General features: G+C 43.7%; 1 protein-coding gene across 1 annotated transcript in view; it reads left to right on the forward strand.

The window, feature by feature from the left end:
* The window catches only part of KIF26B (kinesin family member 26B), a 366,977-nt gene that overhangs the window by 295,635 nt on the left and 57,480 nt on the right, over nt 1–13,862 (forward strand). The window contains exon 10 of the mRNA XM_056853346.1: nt 74–233. Within this exon, the coding sequence (XP_056709324.1) occupies nt 74–233 (160 nt within the window). The remainder of the gene's footprint in view (nt 1–73; nt 234–13,862) is intronic.

Here is a 13,862-nt window from a genome sequence, read left to right on the forward strand (position 1 = left end):
TAGCACCTATGCCTGTTAAGACCTGTCAGAAAACCTTCTCTTGTTTTGTCTTCCTCGTGTTTCCTTCTGGCAGTGTCTGGAGGCCGTAGCCGCTTGCATCTCATCGACCTGGGCAGCTGCGTTAAACCCCTCAGCAAAAACCGAGAAGGGGGTTCTGGACTCTGTCTTTCGTTGTCGGCGCTGGGCAATGTTATCCTTGCCCTTGTCAATGGCAGCAAACACATCCCATACAAGTAAGTGGCCTCTGTTTGTGAGCCTATAAAGGAAAACCATTGATCACCTTCAGCCCTTTTGAGAAGGGAAAGGCAAACCAGTGATGCTGGTGCAGTTTGCAGTAATGGCTCAAACGATGTGTGCTGAATCAGGCCCACTTCAAGCTGCGAGGTCCAAGGCAGCTCCATTGGGGCTGAATTCTCCAGGTAGAGTTCCTCCTCTGAGGAGGACCCAGTCTCCAGGGACTGCTCCATGGCACCATGTTTGCAATGGTCATAAGTATTGGGATCTGAATGTCATTTCTGTGATAAATTCTCACCATGCAAAATAAGACTCTGCACACGGGCAGCTAGCATAGACCTGTTTTTAGTTCTAGTCACAGACAGTAATTGTCGTTGTAAGAAAGCGAAGAAAATATCTCCGTAGGATTATCTTTAACGCTTCAGAGAAGAGTAGATAAGCCCAGGGATGTTCCAGAGCCTTGCAGTCCCTAAGTTTGTTTGACCAAACTCTGGAACTTTCTCAACCAAATAGTAAATGGTGTATGTAATTACTTTTAATGTATATTTTGTTAGTTATTCCCCCTTAACATCTGTTTTATTTTTCTTGTTACCCACCATGATCTCCCCCACCCACACAGATACAATTGCTCCCCAAAAATCTCAGAGTAAGATCAGAAGTGAACTTTCCCCCTCAGTGGGGGTATTCCCCTCACCTTGATAACAATTCAGTTTGGATTTGAGCTAGGAGGACATTAGGCAAAACACCTATGGCAGTGGTCGGCAAACTCATTAGTCAACAGAGCCAAATATCAACAGTACAACGACTGAGATTTCTTTTGCGAGCCAAAACACCTTTTAACAACCATTCATGCACAGGAGGTTTTGCCTTGGATTTGCCGCTCAGATGCACATTTTCCCCATCTGCATTCTCAAAACTCTGCAGGGGGGCTTATTGTTGAGTTTTGAGAATCTGGATGGGGAAAATGTGCATCTGAGTGGCAAATCCAAGGCAAAACCTCCCATTCATAAATGGCCAATAACCCCCCATGCAGAGTTTTGAGACTCTGGATGGGGAAAATGTGCATCTGAGTGGCAAACCCAAGGCAAAACCTCCCGTGCATCAACAGCCATGCACAAACGAGAAAGAGAAAAGCTATAGGTCCATCGAAGTCAGTATTGCCTGCTCAGGCTGGCAGCGGCTGTCCAGAACGATGTTCTAAAGCTGCTGGGAGTCCCAACTTGGGGGGGGGGGGAAGAAGCCAAGCAGGATGTAAATTTTAAAAAGGGAGGGAGACCTGCATTTGCAAAAGCCCCCCCCCCCCAATGTGTAAAGCTGTCAATAAAACCCAGGGCATCCAACCTCTGGGACCTGTCATTTCTCCCACACTTTTGCTCAGGGCGAGGTCTTCCCCGTGTCTCCCGCCCCCCCACCGCGCCCTTAACGCATTCAAACAAAACTTTCCCAAACCCCTAAAACTTGGCAGCCAATTGCACCCGACGCCAAACTCCCACCCGGAGAGCCCCCAGGCCAGGCGTTGGGGGTCTGGCTGCCCTCCCTCCTCTCCTGCCACCCCCCTTGATCCTAACCCCAAACCAGGAGGGGAGGAGAGGGGAGGGGAGGAGAGGGGAGGGTCCGGCGGCGACCTCCTGCAGCCCCCCCGCCCCAGATCTCCCCCACCCACCCCCACTCACCGCGCCTAATCTGGAGAACTGGGTTGGATTCCCCTTAAAAAGAGGAAGGGAAGGAGACTGTAAGACAGTTTGATTCTCCTTAAAAAGGTAGAGAAAGTTGGCGTATAAAAACCAACTCTTCTTCTTCTTCAAAGACACATTGGTTCCCTAATGGAGAGAGTCATGGGATTTCATCTGCTGCAGCTTCAGTCGATGGGTTAGAAGAACCCATGTAAACTATCAGTGTTCACATTAAGACAGTGAAGTTCCATCATTGCAGTACATTTCTAATTACATAGTTGGTGCCACTGCAATGATTCTGGAATTCATAATTCCAGAATCCATCTCCTATCCCTGTGATATTCTTTTGGTGCTATCAGGTGTCTAAAAGAAGCATTCATAATCCTTTGTCTAGTCCTGCTATTGATATTGCTGATGAACTTCACTCCAGTTGCACATTTTTTGGCAGAATGCATATGGAAGTGGCTTTGCAACTCTGCTTTTAGGACAATGCCACCTGCACAACATCCACAAAGTACAGCTGCTTACTGTGTGCCATATTCTTCCTTTAATCAATAGCACCCAGGGTATAAAATAGCTCCAGAATAATTTATCTTCTAATTGCATGCTTGCACGATTGTCTTGGGATTCGTAGGCGATGCCTACAACAAGACAGAGATAATGCGGTTGAGGAGGCGGAAATCTTGAAGGACATTGTATATCCCACTTTCAATGGGGTTCAGCTGACCTTGTTAAGAACCCAGGGGTTGTACTGGATCCAGCATTACTGCTGGAGAAGCAAGTTAATGCAGCAGCAAAAAAAACCCCAAAAACTTTCTTCCAACTCTGTCTAGACTGGAAGATAACCTCCTACCTTGACTCGGCCAATCTGGCCACCTGGATCCTTGCCACAGTAAAGTCAGCACTAGACTACTGTAGCACACTCACATGAACACATGAAGTTGCCTGATACTGAATCAGACCCTCGGTTCATCAATGTCAGTATTGTCTACTCAGACCGGCAGCAGCTCTCCAGGGTCTCAGGCAGAGGTCTTTCACATCACCTACCTGCCTAGTCCCTGTAACTGGAGATGCCGAGGATTGAACCTGGGACTATCTGCATGCCAAGCAAATGCTCTACCACTGAGCCACAGCCCCTCAATATAAGGCCACGGCCACTCCATATAAATCTCCTCTCAAAGGCAACTCAGAGACTCCAATTGGTGCAGAACACTGCAGCTTAGTTATTATCAGAAGCCTAGTGAAGCATGCATATTACTCCCATTCTGCAGTCACTCGATTGGCTGCCCATCAGTTACCAGGTTCAGTTTAAATGATTGATTATCACACACAAACACCTTCATGGCCTTGGTCCCTCCTATCTGTAGGACTGCTGCTCTGCCATTACAGTTTTGCTCATCTGCTTGTTGGGAAGATGCAGCAATGTCCTTCATCTCTTCTGTATAGTTCTTCAGTGTATTGTTCCAGTCTTGTATTTATTTCATGCGGTTCAGATAATGTCTTTCCATGATGATCTTTCAGCATGCCTAAATTTCCCTTTGATTTCTTGGGTCTTGTGGAACTTTAGTCCAGTTGCACCATTAAGAATAGCACTGCTCGTACTTGTCCTCAGCTCTTCCCCAGTAGCTGATTGACTGCCATGTGATCTGGTGATCCTGTCTTTCAGCACTATATCTTCTTTTGTTTTGGATAGTCTCATCATAGGGTTTTTGAGGTAAGAGATTATCAGAAGTGGTTTACCATTGCCTTCTTCTCTGCAGTAGTAACTAGAGTTAACTGTAGTAGTACTGCAGTTGTCTATGAAAGAGCCTCCGCCAGTGTCACCTTCCACTACTGCTACTGCCCAGTAGCTACCCTTCAAGTATTTTTCCTCCCCCATCACCACTGGAACTGTCCATTCTCTTCTACTGATGTGGCCATTGATTCCTGAAAGGTGTGGATGCATCTTAGTCCAGTGTCTCAGCTGTGAACCTTCCTCCTTGAGTGGAGTTTGCTAGGAGTTTAGCCTCTTGACGGAGTCTAAACTCCTTACAGTACTGCTCTCAGCTTCACTGACACAGATACAAATAGCTTGCGGTCATTTCTCTTACTTACTATAAAACAATGTCTGTCATGTGTCTAGATCTTAAAGTGCCACCTAACTAAAGCAGTCCCATAGTACTTTATGAAAATCCTAAATGTCGCTGACTTTATAAGCAATATTGCTTTTCTATGCAGTCTGACAGTAGCCATAAGTGACAGTTCCTGACCTCATAAACCAGGGCTTATGAAAAGAAAGATAAAGAAACAGGGTTTCTAGGACCAGACTGACCAGGGAGTAGGGAGTGCGGAACTTCTAGTCTATTCCTGCCAGGCCAAGTCCTTGAGTGTGCTGATGTGATAGTCAGGAACACTTAGCTCACTGTGTTTGTGAGTGTGTGTGTAGTGTGTGTATTTTCCAGAGGTGTGGGTAGTGATGGGTCCTGCTGTGGACTAGCAGTTCTAAAAGGCAAAGTTCAAGAGGTGTAGAACTTACAGTTGGGTGCCATCATATTTCTATTCTATTCACCTCCAACAAAATCTTCTGTATCATTCTGCCACTGTTGTTTCTCAATTCTCTCTGGCACTTACTAGTTCTGCTTCATCATTCCCATCACAACAGCCCAATATACGTTCAGCTGCTGCTTCTGCCAGTTTCCTTCTCCTCCCCATAATTATTCATGTAATTTCTTCTTCTTTTTTTGTATTTTGGCTTAGTGAAAGTAGGCCATTGACTTGTGTGTTTAGCATTCCATTTGTGAATTTGTTACTCTGCTGAATACAGAGACATAACCTACAGGACACATTTCTGTAGTTCAAGTTCAAAACCTGTCCATCTGGTCCCCTTAAGGAGCAGGCTTCTGTTCCTACATGGTCTTATCACCCCAGAGGGTATGCAACTGTCATTAAGAAGAAGCAGACTCCAGAGCGTTACTGGTGCAAATTAAGCTGTTTGTAGTCTTACCTCATATGAATCCCCTACTAAATGAAATCTTGTCACCATTAACCAGTAGGACAGAGGCCTTCTGCTCAAAGGGACCAAATTAACAGGGCACGAGAATAATGCAATGTAATACACTGATTCTCTTAAACAATGAAATATTGCAATTAAAGTTGGTATATGTATTCAGGAGAAATTCTGTTTCATATATGACCCCTACTCAAGCCCATCTCCCGGTTTCGAAAGCAACAGAAAAAGTAATGCAAAGTGATACCTGTTTTGAAGATTAGGAGATCACAGTACAGCACCGTATATTCACGTATATTTAAAATTTGAACACGTACCCATTTCCCCACACCCCTTTTCAAAGGGGAAAGGAGAAATGCAAATTGTGATGTATGTCTTGGAGATAGACTGGTATGAAATTTGATATGGATCTTACGGACACAGTTCTGCATTTCTTTTTCATATCTGAGCTTGACCTCCATTTTGCAGGGAGCAACGTTCGAGAGGCCTTCTTCACACCTGCAGATGGGTTTTGCAGGGAGCAAACCCATCTGCAGGTGTGAACAAGGCCTCTCGAACACTGTGCTTAACTTATTATCACTTTCATCCCTTGTCGTCAAATGTGGATTACATGTCTTTCTGGTACTATAAGTTCACTGATGAATGTGGGTGATATTTTGTTTTTGGAACTCCATATTGGTTTTCCCCCGCCTTATCCCTCGGTTCTTTCTTTGCCACCAGGTAACCTGTTATTCCTTTTTCATCCTGGAATGAGGCCATATTGACTCTGGTTAAAGGAAAATGGTGTATCAAAATTATGTGCCCACCACCCCTTCCAACATCGACATTTGCAAACCTTTATATACATAAGTATTATTGATGCCTGTTTGGCTAGTTACTTGTTTATTTGTTTGAGAAGGTAATCCGCCATGGTAATCCATTTTCTGTTTCTAAAACTGGTACAACTAATAGCCAATTCATCATCAACTCTTGAGTTCATTCATCCTGTCAAAAATGATATGTGGGATGTTTCTGTTCTCTCTTGATGAAACTATGAAAACTATTATAAGCTGGAGCCATATACTTGAGGGCACCCTAAGTCTGTGTGGCATCATGGCCTCCTTCTTGACTTGAAGTACACAAGATGTTTTTCTTGCAGTTGGAATGAATTATTTGTTTTACGAACATAGAGTGCAAACCTATGCAGAATTGTGTGTGTGTAAAGTGCCGTCAAGTTGCAGCCGACTTATGGCGACCCCTTTTTGGGGTTTTCATGGCAAGAGACTATCAGAGGTGGTTTGCCCGTGCCTTCCTCTGCTCAGCAACCCTGGTATTCCTTGGTGGTCTCCCATCCAATTACTAACCAGGGCTGACCCTGCTTAGCTTCTGAGATCTGACGAGATCAGGCTAGCCTGGGCCATCCAGGTCAGGGCATAGAAAACAATACTTTTTTATTATTTATATCCTGTATTCCTCCTTTGTCAGGAACTGAAAGTGGCTTTTTGCATCATTCTGCCTTCCTCCACTTAGTCCTTGCAACAACAACACTGTGAGGGTAGGGTAGGTTGAGAGATTGTGATGGGCGCAAGGACACCTGACAGGCTTCCATGGTCCAGTGAAGGAGGGATTCAAGTGCAGTCATCCCAGGTCCTAGTCCAATGCTCTAACCACTACACCACACTAGCCCTCGTTATCAGCTCTTGAGCTCAGTCATCCTGGATTGCACCTTTGGTTTCCTAACTATACTATCGTTCCCTTTATACATTGAACACTATGGAAAGGATTGTTTTCTCATCTATATAGGTGTGTGTGTTAAGTGCTAACAAGTCGCTTCCAACTCCTGGCGACTCTATGAATCAATGTACTCCGAAAAGTCCTAACTTTAACAGCCTTGCTCAGGTCTTGCAAATTGAGGGCTGTGGCTTCCTTTATAGAGTCAATCCATCTCTTGTTGGGTCTTCCTCTTTTCCTCTTTATATAGGCCAGCTACTTTTTTCTCATTTTAATAAACTGAACACAAGTTAATCATGTTAAATAACCATGAATATGAAAATATGCAGTAGCAACAGTGTCAGACTAATGCACAGTTCAGTCATAAGTGATATTTCGCAGCTCCAGTTAATTCCAATGGGGCTTCCATGACTGAGCTCCCTTGTGGATGTTGCCACTGGCCTTAATATCAGCCTCTTCCATATGATTTTGAAATCTGTGAATAATAATATTAATAACAACATCGTGCTGTTTTTTCCAATGTTTAGATGATTATAACGCTAGTCAATAATTATATATATGGATTGTTCACTTACCATTTTCTGTTAAAATTGGTCCCTATGAGTATCTGCCAGTACAACGCAAAACATAGTTCCTATGATGGAGTATGCATCTGGCGAAAACATGGTTGCCTAATAATCGTTTTTCCCAACCAAGTGGAGCTGGAAATTTGCTTCTACCGCAGGCTCTTGATAATATCGGTTTAAAATTTCCTGTGATGTTTGTAAGCTCTCTTGTGTTCGTTTGTGGCCTGAAAGGAAGGCAGAATGAAGAAAAGCTGGAGAAATGCCATCCTGCTAAGCCCACAGAGTACTAGTGTGAGTTAACTGCAACAGCTGTTTTCCTTGGCAGCCCGTGACAGTGTGTAGAAGAAAAGCCGCACCAAAAACGTCTTCCACTACTATACTGGCAGACTCCTGCTGCATTGATTCACAGCTGTTATTCTACACTTCTTCTGGGCGGCTGTAGACACGCAGGTGCCAGAACACTTGTTCATGTTTGCATCTCTCTCATGAAGAGAAGCACAAAGCTTTCTCTCAATAAGCTGTTTACAGAATCTGTTTGCAAAAGAAACCTTCGGCCCACTTAAATGGTTTTGTCAGCCATCAAATAGAAACAGTCCCCAGGATTTAAATTCTATCACAGCACACGGAGCTTGAGATACAATGCCCAATCTTCACTCCACTGAGGTGGCAGCAAACCTGCAAAGCATCTTACGTAACTGCAGGATGGGTAGTCTTATGGGATTGGCTGTGGACATCAATGTGCACTGGATTATATCTAGTTGGGTGGCTTCATTGGATTACATTTAGATCAAGTGTGGTGCCTATGGGCACTGCCCACCACAAGGTTCTGCTGCTGCACAAGCAATGGAGTAAAGGGATGGTCTAGTGCTTAATAAAGCCCCGGCCTTTCTCAGCCAGACATAAATCACTGGATGGATTCTTCTAATACGCTCTTGGGTTTTGTAGAGAACACCTTTACTTAATAGAGAGAAAGCAAACACAGATTATCATCACAAATAAGCATCATACAGTTCTTGTTTCAAAGGAGTGGTCCAGTAATTATCACATTAGCTGCTTAACTACAGCAAACCCACCTCTTTACCAAAAGACAAGAACACCAATAACCATGCACCTTTATTATTTATGCCTGATAAGGAATTGTCTACATTGAAGCCCCCTCTATACAAACCTGCATTTTCTGAACGAAGCATGCTCTTCTAGGCAAATAACTCCTTTTGTCCCATTGATCAGAATAGTCTAATGATTTGGCTACTCGCATGAATTTGAATCCCATATTCCCAAGTGAGCATTCGGTTCCACCTCAAATGTTTCATCCATTAATTGCAGTAGATTGACTCTGCGGAGTCACGTAGTGATTACCCCAGGACTAAATCTGAATGGGACCAATTAAAATGAATTAATCTGGTAAGTGTTCCAAATTAAGTTGTTTGAAATTTAGGCCTACTGAGAATCAAGGCGCTGCCTTTGGGAACACAATGTGCTCTGGAAGTCTCCCTGTTCCAAGCCCTCCCTTGCTGACTTCTTCCCTTTCCCAAGGTTGTTCTGTAATGATCGCAGCAGGAAGGGCTTGCATTGGGACCTCAATTAGGGCCTAGACATTTTCCTAACTAGCACACATGCTAGCATTGTTGGCTGCCTGAAACCACAGGAGGCTTCATTACCACCAGAGCCAATGTGGTATAGTGGTTAAAAGCAGTGGACTCTAATCTGGAGAACTGGGTTTGATTCCCCACTCCTCCACATGAAGCCACCTGGATGACCTTGGGCTAGTCACAGTTCTTTTTGAACTCTCTCAGCCCCACCTACCTCACAAGGTGTCCGTCGTGGGGAGAGGAAGGGAAGGAGATTGTAAGCCGGTTTGATTCTCCTTCAAAGGTAGAGAAAGTTGGCATATTAAAACCAACTCTTCTTCTTTGGCATCTTCAAGTCTGAGACAGGGGAAAAGGGAGGCAAAGAAGGGCTTAATGGTGGGGACATTGTTTGTTAGCTTGTTTACTTCATTTATAGCCTGCCTCTCTTGCTGAGACTCGAGGCAGATTGCAAAATATTTAAAAAAATTGGATGAGGTAGTGCAAGACATCCAATAAAAATGCAGTAGGATCAGGATTACGTAATTGGAAAACAATGCAAACCAAAAACTGTCTAGGGCAGCATGACATACTCTATAGGTTGCAAAGTGGGTTGCAAAGTGGGAAAGTGGGATGCAAAGGGAGAAGATAATGCACTAAATGGGAGGTGATACATACAATAAGCATTGCAATAGGCTACAATGCTATTCCTGTATAAAAACAACCTCTGGAGCAATTCCATTGTGCAACAGTTCTAATCGTTTTATAAAAATACTCTTCTTAACATTTCTGTGGTGGTCATTCCATGAAATGATACAAGTGTGGAGCCTTCCTGACCTCCTTGGGTAGGCTGTTCCAGAAGGTGGGATCTGCCACAGAGGATGCGCATGAACAGGCAGTTGCTAATCTTTCTGATTTGCAGGGCTCTATGGCTCTCCTACACATTGAAATGAATGAAAAATCCTGTATGCAAAGGAACTCCAAGTATATATACTCCCTGCCCCAGGATGTGGTGATGGCTGCCAACTTGAAGGCTGTAAGAGGGGAGTGTACATGTTCATGGAGGAAAGGGGTATTCATGGCTACTAGTAAAAATGGATACTAGTCATGATGCATACCTATTCTCTCCAGGATCAGAGGAGCATGCCTAGTATATTAAGCTCTGTGCAACATAGGCAGGATGGTGCTGCTGCAGTCGTCTTGTCTGTGGGCTTCCTAGAGGCACCTGTTTGGCCACTGAGTGAACAGACTGCTGGACTTGATGGGCCTTGGTCTGATCCAGCAGGGCTTTTCTTACGTTCTTATAAACTGTTGAAATCTTGGCCTTAAGACATGTCCTTCTAAATAAAGAGTCCATCATTTACTGAATACAGAATCCTGAAACGTGTGAACGCTGCTTTTTAGAGAAATGAAGATCACGTTCCATCGTTCACTAAGTTTTATAGGACTTACTTAATTCAGTAGTGGGAAGATTTTGCTAAGATGCATGTAGTAATTGATACTGCTGCTTTGTTTCTCTAAATGCATTCAAATCTACATTAGCATTATATTTTCTGTGCCTGATTTCTAAGATGAATGTGTCTCTTCTGTCCTCAGATGAATACTCATTTGCGCAAATTTTAGAAACTAGTTTACAGAGCTCCATGTTCAAAAAATGATGCTGGTTGCTAGGCAGCCATGGTAATAATTCATGGTAATGCTGGAAATAATCTTTTTTTTTTTTTACAATGTAATGACTATTGGAACGCAAGAGATGTGTTTAGAAAAGTGTGAGAATACATTAATCTCTTACTAAAAAATACCAGTTCAATTTTTCAATTTATTTTAGTTTATAAATCTGTCTTGTACAGATGCTTTTGAATCCTGCAGCATTCCATAGTTTGGGTTTCTATTACTGCCTAGTGACATCGTGAGGCTAGGTGAATAGTGTTAAGGGCTACAGTGGTGTGCATTTCTTTGAGCAAATGACTGTTAAAGCACGGCAGGGATATTTCTCCTTATGTTGACTTTCCACGTAAAAATGGATTGCGTCATTTCACACAAAGGACTGCCTCACACCAGCCCATTTCCCCAGGAATCTCACTTCCATGTAGAAAAACTACAACATGTGACAAACACGAGAATATTTGATTGTCAGAGGTGTGAGGGGAAGTTAATAAATCCACAAACTGTTAGACCAGTTCGCGTATTTCTAAATGAGAGGAATCTAGACTGCATGCTGGCAGCAGTTCTAAAACAAAGATTCGAAATGTTTTAGTTAAATTTAACTTGTATCTTCCAGATAGTTTTCAGCGTATTGGTCAGATGTTCTTTATTCTTGTACAATTAGGGTTGCCAGGTCCTTCTTCGCCACCGGCGGGAGGTTTTTGGGGCAGAGCCTGAGGAAGATGGGATTTGGAGAGGGGAGGGACTTCAATGCCATAGAGTCCAGTTGCCAAAGCGGCCATTTTTCTCCAGGTGAACTGATCTCCATCGGCTGGAGATCAGTTGTAATAGCAGGAGATCTCCAGCTACTACCTGGAGGTTAGCAACCCTATGTACAATGGAGCTTGCCTCCCTCCCTGCACATCTGAGCAACTCCTAGTAGTGTCTTGTTGGTTCCTTCCTACCAGCTAAGGACTAAGTTGGGGATTCCCTGCAGATCCTGTCTAGGAACCTCAGAGCTGCCTAAAGTCAATTGAAAGCATTGTTAACGGCTGCCTCTGGTAAGGGAGGTTATAGCATAGAAAGAGATTGGTTAAGTGGCAATGGCAGATTGCAAGATGACATCAAAAGCATGGTCACAGAACTGCTCAGGGGCCAGCAGTACCCAGCATGGGTGGATTGGGTCATTGGCCCGTGCTGATAAAACCTCAGCAGTGGTTGGTGCTCAGTAAATGGCAACCTCTTACTTTATTCCATCTCATGTCACTGTTTGCAGCCTAATCATGCTCTTTACATTGTAACTGTTTTTGCTGAGATCAGCCCTCCCACTGGAGGCAGGAACTGGACTGGACGTCCTTTTGTTGTGCACCTGCCACTGGTAGTTAATTAATATATGTATATCTTTGTTAGGTCAAAATATCTGCAATTGGGGAAACTCCCTGGCAGTCAGTACTCTACCTGAGCCATCATCCTGCAACTGTATTCCCCTCCACGGGGTGGGGGATGATTAGGGTTGCCAACTTCCAGGTGGAGGCTGGAGGTCTCCCGCTATTACAATTGATCTCCAGGCGACAGAGATCAGTTCACCTGGAAAAAATGGTCGCTTTGGCAATTGGACTCCCTCAATTGAAACCCTCCTCAAATCCCGCCTTCCTCAGGCTCCGACCCAAAAATCTCCAGGTATTTCCCAACCTGGAGCTGGCAACCCTAGGGATGATAACTGCTCATTGTCCGCTAGGTCTCTTCCAGGATACTCCGCACAGATTGGGACCGGTAAAGATCTGCGTTTCTCTTACCTAGGAAAGTTAGCTAACTAAACATTTGCTTTATTTTTCCCCCTGTTGATCCCTTCCCCTGTCCTTTGGCACCCCCCACTAATTTACCTTTATGATTAAGAATTAAATAGGTTTTTCCAGTGCTTAGCAGATCCTTCCACAGATAAGGCTGTTTGTTTTCAAAGGCTGGAGCTGGGCCAAAACACTCACTGGGCAAAGACACTTGTTGCTTTCAAATCACCTACTAAGAGTAGCTATGTTTGCTGGAGTCTCTGCCCTCTGGAGTCAAGTGGAAGTGAAACCAAACTGGCAATTAATTGAAAAAAACTTGATGGGTTCAGAACTGAAGGTAGGTAGACAATAAAGTGATTGACTTCTTTCAATTTCTTGTTTGTATGTTTTGAGATACTTATTTTGTTTTGTTCTTTAATAAGAGTTATACCCTACTTTTTTGCCCTCATCAGTGCCAAGATTAAAAACATATATGATAAAATCACATCTTAAAAACCATTAAAACCCAACAAAAACCCACAATTAAAATCAAAGCTTAAAAACACATAAAAAACAACAGGTGCAGGTTCTGGGTGCTTGGCTGGAGCACAGTTTGCCACTCTGGGCAGGGGGAGGAGGGCAGGGGAAGCCACAGAGCCGGCTGGCTCCCATGCGGAGGCAAAGGGAAGAGCAGCAGCCCGCTGCTCAGCCTCCCTGGCTCTTCAGGCTTGGCCTGGCCAGCCCAGCTGTATGGAAGGAAGGATGTTGATTAAATCCAGGGTTAGTTCAGCACATCAGATAACACACAAATTAGCCACTACTATGCTCTTATTGCTCAAATGTGACCTATTTGGATCTCAGTTAGGCACCAGAACCATGTATTAACAATAACAGTCAGAGAATCCTGCCCTATATTCTCCCGTTTTCCAGAGGAGTGAAGGCTCAACTGAGCATTAATAGAATTTATTCCGTACAAATGAAGTGATAACTCGTTTCATGTGTTAACTGAGCTTTGGGGGGTGGGTTAACAAGCCGTGCTCATAGAAGAACACTGGTGTTTATGAGCACAGGGTATTTACAAAACCTACTTTATCACTAGTGAGATGCCAAATGGTAAGAATGTTTGAAATCAGCAGTATGTGACATTTACAGTGTGGAATTTTCCATCATGAAAACAGGAGAGGGCAGCGATGTCATAATGGCCATTAATTGTACATGCTGAGAGTTTTTTTTTCTTAGTACTGGTCCTGGGATGACAGTGTTTGGATGCTTCTTCCCGGTCCAAGGGTCATAGATCCCCAAATGCAGTCTACCGACTTCTCTTTTGCAGCTTTCTGGTGGCATATGTCTTTTTGTTATACATACGAAAGAAAACCAGTACAAATGACTCTTTCCATTACAATTACAGACTGCAGTTCCTTAGCAGTCTTGAATTAGTATTACAAGCCTGAACAATTATAAATATGTATGTCAGTAGTATGGAATGGACACCAAATAGTAACAAGATTTTGTGGGCTTCCCCCCACCCCTTCTATCTTGTAACTACACAAAACCTGCGCGTTTCACATTGGAACAACCAAATCCAGTAACTCTATAATCTTTTATAGGAGGTATTTTTCAATATACCAGCAACGTGAACACATGAAACTGCCTTATACTGAATCAGACCTTTGGTCCATCAAAGTCAGTATTGTCTACTCAGGCCGGCAGCGGCT

This window comes from Euleptes europaea, chromosome 7, assembly GCF_029931775.1.
Source record: "Euleptes europaea isolate rEulEur1 chromosome 7, rEulEur1.hap1, whole genome shotgun sequence".
In the NCBI taxonomy this organism is placed as follows: Eukaryota; Metazoa; Chordata; class Lepidosauria; order Squamata; family Sphaerodactylidae; genus Euleptes; species Euleptes europaea.